We start from the raw sequence: 11304 nt of genomic DNA, 5'->3' as shown, positions 1-11304 counted from the left end.
GGTACCACTTTGGTGAGAAGGTAAGAGTGTTCTGTGCAGCCATGGGTGGCATGTGACCACGGAATTGTCTTCTGACAACACTGGCTCTTCAGCATACCACTTTATTGCCCTACTGTCTTATAATGCTACTATTCCCCTTTGATTGCTTTGTCTGCCTTCTGTTGCATTCTGGGGTTTGTAGTTCAGTGAGGCCTAAGAGTCCTCTCTCTGAGAATTCTAGATGCCTCTTCTTAAACCACAAATCCCAGGATGCAACAGGAGGAGGCGGACAGAGCAGTTAAAGTGGAATAACAGCGCTATAAAAGTGTAGTGCAGTAATCTAGATAGTCACAGAGATGACCACCACCCCTTACAGTCAGAAACAACTTGACAACCTTGTCAATGGGGAATACCTTTACCTCTATAGTACAGTTGGTCCTCCATATCCACGGATCCAGCCATCCATGGCTTGAGAATATTCCAAGGGTACATATATCCCAAAAAGCAAAGCTTGATTTTGCCATTCTATATAAGGGACACCATTTTACTGCACCATTGTATTAAATGGGACTTGAGCATCCACAGTTTTTGGTATCCATGGAGGTGCGCAGTGGTCCTGAAACCGTGCCCTTTAAGGGATTTTGGACTTCATCTCCCAGAATCCCAGGCTATTGGCCAACATGGCTGAGGCTCCTGGGAGCTGAAGTATAAAATCTCGTAAAGGGCACAGCTTGGGGACCACTGTGATACCAAAGGCCCACCGAGGGCCTAAATACCTCAAAGGCAACAGATTCTGTTTGATCTTGAAAGCTAGGCAGGGTCACCCGTGGTTAGTACATGGAGGGGAGACTGCCAATGAGGTGCTGTAGGCTATATTTTGGAGGGAGAAACTGGCAAAACCACCTTTGAGTATTCCTTGCCTAACGGTACATCGACAAATAATGCAGTTTGACATCACTTTAACTGCCTGGGCTCCAACCTATAAGAATTCTGGGATTTATAGTTTTGTGACGCACTGGCATGCTTCGACAGAGAAGGCTAAAGGACCTTGTAAAACCTCTGGGATTTGTAGTTTTGTGAGACACTGTCATGCTTTGGCAGAGAATGCCAAATATCTTGTAAATCATCTGGGATCTGTAGTTTTACACTTTTAACTGCCAGGGCTCCATCCTACAGAATCTTTGGATTTATACTTTTGTGAGACACTGGCAGCACACTTTGGTGAGAAGGCTAAAGGACCTTGTGAAACTTCTGGGATGCATATAGGAGGAGAATTCCATTAAAGTGTGGGTGCATGGATGGGATATCTAGTACTAAGGACATAAAACAACCACAAAAATTGGAACCCAAATGGATTCATCATGGAGATCTGAATCCCCGGTGGGCTTAAGTGTGAGTTGGTGGTTTGAGCTTTTCATTGCTCTTTCACACTCTAAGGCCTGTTACAGACAGCCAAAATAAAGCTGCTTCGAGTCACAGTGGAGGTATGGTCGTTTCAATGATGCCATGCGTCCTAAGAGTCCAGAAGCCACACCAAAGCCATGCTTCAGTCCTTAGGGCTGGAGTGCGGCTTTGGTGTGGCTTCTGGACTCTTAGGACGCATGCATCATTGAAACATCATACCTCCACTGTGACTCGAAGCAGCTTTATTTTGGCTGTCTGTAACAGGCCTGTGTTTTCCCTAGAGTCTTCTCCTGAGTCTTGGCAGGATTGCTCCTACTGTATTACCAGATCATGTGGTTATATAAGGGTTTTAGTGAGCAATACGTGACCATTGTTGCTTCTGAATTGAGTAGAGACACATTGTGTGAGTTGATGAGCAGATACAATATATTTTAAATGGTTATAGGCCACTGAGGAAGACTGAGGTCAAAACGTGTCTGGCCTTGAGTTTTTAATATCATTTTAGGATTCTATCTTTGCAATGGCTCATTTTTCAGTGGGGTATTTATACTCCTTTAGAAACTTGACTGGCTTCTCTGCTCCAGGGTTTATTTAATCCCTTATTTCTGTACAGAAGTACTTTTTGTTAATTGGAAGTGAGTTATATTCCATTCAGTTATATTCTATATACAAAATTTGTTTTGGCAGAACCCTTCAGTTTGTTTTGTTTTATTCTTACACGTTGGGGGTTTTTGGCGTTAGGGACTTTGGTTGTTGTTTTGTGAGCACCAGAATACTTTGGCAGAGAAGGCTAAAGGACCGTGTACAACTTCTGGGATGTATAGTTTTGTGAGGCACCGTCCTATTTTGGCAGAGAAGGCCAAAGACCTTGTGAAACACCTGGGATTTGTAGTTTCGCACTTTTAAATCCCAGGGCTACAGAATCTTGGGATCTGTAGTTTCGTGTGTGGCACCAGCACTGTTTGACAGAGAAGCCTAAAGCACCACGAGCCGCCTTTTGGGAAAAAGAAGAGCCAGGAATCCAATATAATAAACAAACTACAAATCCCAGGGTTCCCTGGGCTCTTCCATAGCAACCAATAGCGGCGTCCCTTCCGTGACGTCAGGCGGGCTCCTCCCTCGGCAGGGTCCAATTAAGCTTTCGAGTTCCGAGGTGTTATGACCCTCGGCCGCGCCGTACTGGGAAGGCTTGGCTGCGGCAAGCGCCAACGACGAGCGTTTTTTGTCACCACGGTAAACGGGGGGAGCGGCTCCCGAGGCTCCCAAGAGAGCCAGATAGGGAGATACCAAGTGGAGGCTGAAAGGGGGGGGGAGGCAGGGCAGGGAGCGGGACCATTCATTCACAGCGGGGGGGGGGTTTATGAAATGGTCTCTCTCTTCCTCTATGAAAAGGGGAGAGGATGGACGAGGCGTTGGTGCTTCAGTTGCTCTGAAGGAAGGATGCGAGGAGGAGGAGGAGGAGGGCGGGTCCCTCTGCCGCTCAGGAAGCAGGAGCAGGAGGAGGAGGAGGGCACTGCCTGGCTCTAAAACACCTTCCCTGAATTGTGTCTGGGAGCCTGTGGGTTTAATGCTATTAATGCTTAATAGTAATAGTAATAATAATTTATTCATATGCTGCCTCTCCCGCAGGGCTGAGGCGGTTTACAATACCAAATAAAATACAGTATAAAATACAGCATATGTAAAATTGCATCCTTTTGCTTTAGCCTTCCCTGCCAAGAGAAGTGCCGCCTCTGGTGCCTCCCCTCAAGATACAGATCCCCACTAGGATTCTGGTCTGCATCTGCACCACAGAAATAAACCGGTGCAACACCACTTTAACTGCCACGGCTCCATCCTGTGTAACTTTGGGAATTGTAGTTCGTTGTGGCACCAGAGCGCTCTGGCAGGGAAGGATAAATCTCCAGTGAAACTACAGATCCCAGGATTCCACGGCATTGAGATATCGGCTGCTAAGAGTGCCAGTCAACCTGGATTGTTTCTGCAGTGCAGGGGCAGCCCATGACTCTGCCCTAAGGAATCCTGGGATTTGTAGTTTGGTGAAGCACTGGACCTCTCTCGCCAAACTACAAATCCCAGGACTCCGCAAGATGCAGCCATGTTGGTTAAAGTGGTGCCAAGCTGTGAGAGAGGAAGTCTGTGTTTAAGGCTGTGCAAAAAACCCCATCTCTTGAGCTCTAGGTGATATTGAATATTCCCTGAGGATTGGATAACAGTGTCCAATAACTGGCATCCTGCTGGCGAGCCCCAGCCAGAGTAGACCTATTCAGCCAACACTGAGGTAAATCCCATCGAATAATCTGTGTAGGATTAACAACAGGATTTATGCCCAGTGAGAGCAAGTAGGCCTAGGACACTTCTAGAGTTAAAGGTAGATCTTTTGTCGCTTGAGGAGACCAGCGCGGCATAGTGGTTTCAGCATTGGGCTATGACTCTAGAGGCCAGGGTTCGAATCCCTGTTCAGCCATGGAAACTCACTGGGTGACCCTGGTCAAGTCACACTCTCTCAGCCTCTGGGGGGGCAATGGCAAACACCCTCTGAAGAAACATACCAAGGCCTCATTCCCACTACCTTTTAAACTGGGCCGCAAATCAGGTTGAACCAGTTCAAATGACCCTAGTTCCCACTTAAATCGATTCGCTGAAGCAATTAGGTGAGGGGGCCATGCACCAGACCCATTTAACCCACTTCTTTTTGTCGCTGATGTTTTCCACATGTTTTCACCAAATCAATCCAACGCAAGTGTGAACCACAAGCCGATCGGAAGTGATTCAAATTTGCCCTTTGGCTGGCTGAAACAGAATCATTCCATCGATTCAGATCGCACACTGATTTATCTGTAAGTGGGAATGAGGCTCAAGAAAACCCTGTGATAGAGTCGCTGTAAGTGGCAAATGACTTGAAGGCACACAACAACAACAAATTTTTGCTTGTCCAGTAAATGGTTTGAGGGACTCTGATTCAATATGAAAGACAAGGTATCAGGTAAATGAGAAGAGTATGGTTAGATAAGCAGTAGAAGTGAAAGAAAGTAATAACAAAGGTGATATTCAGAATGTAGTTATTAGGAAGTTTGTTTTATTAACTTTGTTTAGAGATGAAGAATGTAAGGAATAATATATGTGAGATAAAGACGAAGGAATGAATGAATGTATGTAGGTTTGTAAAATGTTATATAATAATGTTGCTTTATATTGTCATTTTTTAATAGGAGAAAAGAGAACCTTGTCTTGTACCCTGTTGGTGATTTTGTTGGGGAGGAGGGGAGAAGATTTAAGCTTTAAGCCTACTGAGGTAATGGATGAGTGCATTGCGTAGGTTGTGAAGTGTGCGCGGAGTGAACAGTTTAAATGAACATAATAGTAAATGCCTGTTTGTTGCACTTTTGCTAGAGAAGGATTTGTCCGATCACAAGATGGTTTTAAATGAGGTGGATGATGGAGGATCTGAACAAGAAGACAACAGATTCCTGGAGCCTGATGTCATTGCCAAGGGAAACATACTTGAGAGTTTTACAGAGAGCCATGAAGTACAGGAGTTGATTAATAATCTCAGATTAGTGTATGAAGACCTGACGTTGCGAGAAACAGCACTTGAAAAATTTAAAGGTATGAATGTTTCCTTTTAGTATGTATGGCTGATTGGGGCTTTGTCTTTAGATCTTGTGAGCATAATGGTAAAACTTTAACCCTTAATCCTGTTGGTAGGCCTAAACTAGAGTGGACCCAGTGAATAAATGAGATGTGTTTAAGCTTTAACTTCCCATTCAGCAATTGATTCAGTGGGTCTTCTCTAGATGGGACTATATGAATAGGATTCAGGTCATATTCATTAAATTCATTTGGTCCTACAATCACTTACTAGAGACAGTCAGACCTGTTAGATAGTGAATATGAATGGCTAATGAAAATACATAGAGTAGGTGGCCTTAGAGAACCAGCACAGTGTAGTGGTTAGAGCACTGGACTATGACCCTGGAGACCAGTTTAAATTCCCAGCTCGGTCATGGAAACTCACTGGGTGAACTTGGACAAGTCACATTCTCTCAGCCTCAGAGGATGGAAATGGCAACCCCCCTCTGAAGAAACTTGGCAATAAAACCACGTGATAAGTTTTCCTTAGGGTTGCCATAAGTCGGAAATGACTCGAAGGCACACTACAACAATGGGCCTTGGGCAAGACAGTAATGTACTTGCTATATTGCTATTGATTGTCACGGTTTTATATCTACCGTACAGAACTGATACCAGACGAGAAGATATGATATGAAGATATAATATTAAATGTTGGTTAAATGTTGGGACTGCAGCCACCCCTTCACAGTTGCAAGGTTGTGAGTTCAATACCCACCAGGGGCTCAGGGTCAACTCAGCCTGGCATCCTTCTGAGCTCACTAAAATGAGTATCCAGCTTGTTGGGGGCAATTCACTTACACATTGTAAACCGCTAAGGGAGTATTTAAGTGCACTGATAAGCGATATAGAAATGTAATTGGTATTGCTATTAATTGCAAGCTTATGATGTCACCTTGCTCGGCTAGCCTGCCACTTACTGGATGTTACAAGTTGAGTCTCCCTTCTCTGAAATGCTTGGGGCCAGAACTGTTCTTGATTTTGGAATATTTATTTATTTATTTATTTATTTATTGCACATGTATCTTGCCTTTCTCCCAAAATGTGTGTTTGCATATATATAATGAAATCTTGGAGAAGAAATATGAAATTATAAACATAACCTGAAGGTAATTTTATATAGTAATATTTTTAAAAAATTTGCATCTAAATTTGTGTACACTGAACCATCATAGAGCAAAGGTGCCACTACCTCATTCACCCATTTGGACAATTTTGGATTTGGGGGAATAATAATAATAATACTTACTTATTTATACCCCGGCTCTTCAGCCAAGGCTATCAAAGCGGAATTCTGGATGGCGGATAATCAACGTGTGACCAAAGTGCATTGTTTTTACAAGAAGCTCCCACTTATGATGGCTTAGGGACTAGAGCACTGCATCACTTGGAATCAGTTGAAAAGTAGAACCCAGTATTTTTTTAGCTTGCAAATAAATTTTACCACTGAAAAATGTATTGTCTTGTCTTCCATGGGCACAAGACCCTTTTTGGATATTTTTTCATAATCCCCCACTTCTGTTATTGCCTTCCATGGGCAAAAGCCTCCTTTTGGACAGTGCTTTGTGACCCCCTGCTTGTGCTCCTGAAGGCAATAGCTCCTTTCCCTCGAAGCAGGGAATCAGGAAGCCTTATCCAAAAAGGGCCTTGTGCCTATGGAAGACAATAACTCTCTCCCTTGCAAGCAGGGTGAGTGAAGTGGGATCAGGCAAAGGGGCAAGAGCTTCAAAACAAAGAACTTTCTTCTTTGGCCTCTGCTCTGTTGTACTACTTGCTCGCTGCCCAGCTAAGGGTTGCAATTGCGGAAGTGTGCCACAGTACAGTACTCGAAAAGGCCAGGGGTAGCTCCTGTTATTTCATGCTGTGGGTGTCAGAAATTAAGCTTTCTTACCTCTCTCCCTTAGCAAAAGAAGCAATCAGGAGGGGGTTGTTGTCCCAGTAACATCTAGATGTGCTTTTCCATGGCCCTGGGGCTAGGGCAAGGCGGGAGTTGGGGGCAAGGTGAAGTGGGGATTGAGGTTGTTGCAGCCTTGTGGAGATTCAGGATCAGGGAGAACAAACTTCCCTGCTTAAGACATCTTACTGATGATTCCTTGCTCTTTTTACCCTTGCAAATTACATGGACAAGTTCAATTAATTCAAGGAGGGCTCTGCTCTGATGATAGAGCTGATCTCTTGTTGAATTAATTGAATTTGTCTATAATTTGCAAGTGTTGAAATAATGAGTTGTCAGAATGGGAGGTGTCAAAATGCGCCTGTGTTGTACGATATTTTTATGTTTTTTTCCAAGAGCAAAATCAAGAAGATTAACAGAATAAAACAAATTACCACCATGACAAGCTTGCCTGACTTTTACTACAAGTGATACAGTTGCTATTCAAGGGGCAACAGTGTTACGGCTTTCATACAGTTCAGGAATCTTGCAGTAGGGTCTTCTCTTCAGGCTAGGCAATTCAGAGATTAATAACATTGGAAAACTAATTGATCTTTGATGATTCTCACTCAATAGTCTTTTCCTCTTTCAGTTATAATGGACAAGTACCAAGAACAGCCTCATCTTTTGGATGCTCATTTAGGTAAGTTGTGTTGTTTGTGTGTGTTTTTTTTAAAAAAAATGTAAAACTTTTAAAATCTCAGATGTTTAGTCAGCACAGAAGGAATATTGTAAAAATACTTGCAGAAGTGAAAGATAAAAAGTGCAGATGAAAAGCATTGTACTGCCTTGTGATTTTCCCATGTGGAAGCCTCATCAGAGAGGCTTCAATGAAGATGTAGAGGTCACTTGTATGTGTGTGTGTGTGCGTGCCTTGAAATGACCTATCAACTTAAGATGAACCCATGGTTTTCATAGGGTTTTGCAAGGAATACTCAGAGGTAGTTTTGCCAGTTCCTTCCTCTGAAATATAGCCTATAGCACCTGGTATTAATTGGAGGTCTCCCATCCAGGTACTAACCAGAAGTGATCATGCTTAGCTTCCAAGATCAGATAGTATCTTGTGCCTTAGGCCTGTTACAGACAGCCAAAATAAAGCTATTTCGAGTCACAGTGGAGGTATGGTGTTTCAATGATGCATGCGTCCTAAGAGTCCAGAAGTCGCACCAAAGCCACGCTCCAGCCCTAAGGACTGGAACGTGGCTTTGGTGTGGCTTCTGGACTCTTAGGATGCATGCATCGTTGAAACACCATACCTCCACTGTGACTCGAAGCAGCTTTATTTTGGCTGTCTGTAACAGGCCCTAGAGTATTTAGGCTGAGAGCACTTGAGCAACCTTTAATTTCTGCAAGAGTACTCCTGTGTAATTGAAAATTTATGGCATGGTTGATAATGAGAATGATTTATAAGCTTACACCAAAATTGGAATTCATGTTTCTGAATATGTTTGCAAACTAATTCTTTCTTTAAACCCCAACCATCTTTTCCTGTGTTTCTTCTAGAGTGCATGTTGAATGTACTATTAGATATTGTCCGGGATGAAGCATCTCCCTCTTCTTTAATTCATCTGGCCTTTCAATTTCTCTACATCATTTCAAAGGTAAAAGTGGATTATAATTAGGTATGACGTTTAATCGCTACTATCAAATAATATAAATGAGTGAGTTATTGTAAAACAGTGGTCACTTAAACATTGTGAGCTGTATTTCTTCAGTGATGTGTTCCAGAAACTACAGAATTTGGTGGTCGCATTTTGTGTGGTGCCTGCCATTAGGATTCTCTCTCAGAAATTAATACAAGAAACACAGACTTCTATGTAAATGTTTTCTCTTAATGTTGCCTGACATCATTGCCATCATCATCATCACCACCACAGTAGGCCCTTGTCATCTGCTGGAATCCCCTGTAGCTATCAAATCTGTGGATGGTCAAGTATTTTTGTATGCAATAATAAAGTCATATCTCTTATATAAAACTTTGGGATTTAAAAAAATATATTTGCAACCCGTGGATGGTTGAATCTGTGGATGCAGAATTGATGGATACAGAGGGCTGACTGTATATTATTTGTTTATATTCCACCTTTTCCTTCCAGAATGATTCAGTGTAACTTAACAAATATGCATAGCTAAAAATGCAAAAAGGTGTTGAAATGTAATTAAACTATCAATATAAAACTGAAATAGGTGGGGAAAGTGTGGCTTCTGGGCCACATGTGGAGCTGGTCCCCGATTTTGTGGCCCCCAAATCCTTTTTTTTTTTAAAAAAAACCTGGTATGATTTTTAAGGCAGTTTTCACTTAAAAAATGTGCAGGGAGCCAGATGATACTAGTTAGTAGGCAGGATTTTGCCTCAAAGCCACTGTTTCGCAGTTTCCTTGTTTTCATATCCTCCTTCCCTAACTGTGGTTTTATCATGAAGGCAGTTAACCTTTCTATAGGCTATCCAATTTGGATGTTATTGTTGTGTGCCCTCAAGTTGTTTCTGACCTATGGTGACTCCAAGGCGACCCTATCACAATGTTTTCTTGGCAAGATTTGTTCAGATGGGGGTTGCCTTTGCCTTCTTTTGACTTCCAGAGTTGTGGCCCAATGCTCAGACCACTATATCCTGCTGGCTCTGAGTTGAGATATATGTGATCACTTTATGTACTTAAATGGATAGACAACCTTTCTTCTATTGTGGACCTCAGAGCTGTGTATACAGCGTTTTCAAAATTATAAATGTATTTTGAAATCATACATGCTTTGCATGCATTATAAAATGACAAAGTTAGAAAATTGTTCATCTATTCTAGAAAAGGATAAAGATAATCTATCATAGAAAAGTATTATGCCACAAAGAAGCACTATAGCATATCTCTCCATTACACATCATTTTTTGATGCAAGTTTCAATTTCAAATCTGAAACAATATAACCTAAACACAAGTTTATCACTTAGGAGATAACTGAACATAGCATGCTGTATGTTCATGTAAAAATGTTTTAAGGATAGCATTGGTAAGGAAAATTTACATGTTATACTGTACATACTGGTTCATACTGGTTTTTAACTTAATGAATATTGAATCACTTTTCTTGATATTTTGACTATTGGCTGCTATATCTAAATATTTCCAAATTCATTCCCAGTGGGCCCACATTTGTGGAACATCTTTCTGGGAAAGTGTGCCCTGAAGATTTATTATTGCTATATGTTTGGTTTTATTGTCTGTACTAGTCTATATTTTACCCATTTCAGGGTTAAAGATGGCATATTACTCATTACTGTGATGTTTATTGTTCTTAATGTACATGAGTTATATATTACACATTTGGGTGCAGCATATAAATATTTCAGATATGAACATTAAAATATTTTTATATAGGATAACATTTTCTTTATTAGGTCCGAGGGTGTAAAACTTTCCTGCGACTATTTCCTCATGAGGTAGTCGATGTGCAGCCTGTTTTAGATATGCTTGTATGTCAGAATCCAAAAGACTATATGGTGAGTTCTTTTTCTTCATACCTTATTAGAGAAATTGTACCTGCAGAAATGTACATTAGGGATAGCTGTTAAAATGTATTTTATTTGAAGGCCATATTGTTAATTTAGCATTGGGCAGTAGGAAGGGTGGATAAATATGCACATTTTGTCAAGTGTGTGTGGGTGTTGTCATAGCTCAGTGGCAGAAATGCTTTGCAGAAGATCCCAAGTGAAATTCCTGGCATCTCTATGATTGTCAAAGACCCCTGCCTGAAACCTTGGAGAGCCACTGCCAGTCAGTGTGGTCCACTGAGCTCAAGGGATCAATGGTTTGATTCTGTTCTTACTGTCATCCATGTTGTTGTGAAACACTAAAGGCATGTTATGTTTGTGTGCATTACAAACCTTTTTTTAATAGAATAGCTGTATACCTTCCTTCTTAAAGATGCTTTTGTATTCTTACAATTCACACTAGTTGCTAAAGGTCTAGAGAGTCATAGTCTGAAAAATATAGGCAGTTATCTTGGCAAAAAGACCTAGGAGTGGAAAGTTACTTCTGGAATCCTCCATTTATGGGCCTTTAATGAAATGCCTATCTTATGTTTGCATGTGTCTTCAGAAAACCTGAACTTTTCTTGGCAGAGTTTGTGGTGATGGGGCTTAGGGTTGTTGTTGTGGATGAATAAAATATTGTACTTGAACCTGGTTTCAATTAAACATATGTTAAAGTTGTTAAGTTTGTTTTTTATATTCAGGAAAAAGCAAAGCTCATTAGACCCAAACATAGCCCTAGGTGTTCTAATCTCTCTCTCTTTCCCTTCCTCCTCCCCCTCTCTTTTTCTACATATTCTAATACTAATTTATATTTTGTGTGCGGATATGGT

At 41.5% G+C, this 11304-nt stretch overlaps 1 protein-coding gene across 7 annotated transcripts in view; it reads left to right on the top strand.

Moving 5' to 3' along the window:
• The first annotated feature begins 1352 nt into the window (after positions 1 to 1352).
• The window catches only part of TBCD (tubulin folding cofactor D), a 172133-nt gene continuing 162181 nt past the window's right edge, over positions 1353 to 11304 (top strand). For 2 of the 7 annotated variants that reach the window (XM_042448421.1, XM_042448415.1), the window contains exons 1-6: positions 2517 to 2616; positions 4596 to 4678; positions 4777 to 4992; positions 7542 to 7592; positions 8453 to 8550; positions 10340 to 10441. In XM_042448421.1, coding sequence (XP_042304355.1) covers positions 4800 to 4992; positions 7542 to 7592; positions 8453 to 8550; positions 10340 to 10441 — 444 coding nt within the window. In that variant the 5' untranslated portion in view covers positions 2517 to 2616; positions 4596 to 4678; positions 4777 to 4799. Of the gene's footprint in view, positions 1372 to 2516; positions 2617 to 2848; positions 2942 to 3486; positions 3665 to 4204; positions 4224 to 4595; positions 4679 to 4776; positions 4993 to 7541; positions 7593 to 8452; positions 8551 to 10339; positions 10442 to 11304 lie in introns of those variants that run through there. The other 5 variants (XM_042448418.1, XM_042448416.1, XM_042448417.1 and 2 more) reach the window with 5 other exon arrangements.

The sequence above is a fragment of the Sceloporus undulatus genome, chromosome 2 (assembly GCF_019175285.1).
Source record: "Sceloporus undulatus isolate JIND9_A2432 ecotype Alabama chromosome 2, SceUnd_v1.1, whole genome shotgun sequence".
NCBI lineage: Eukaryota > Metazoa > Chordata > Lepidosauria > Squamata > Phrynosomatidae > Sceloporus > Sceloporus undulatus.
Note: the sequence above shows the minus strand (reverse complement) of the source record. Positions and strands in the feature narration are given on the sequence as shown.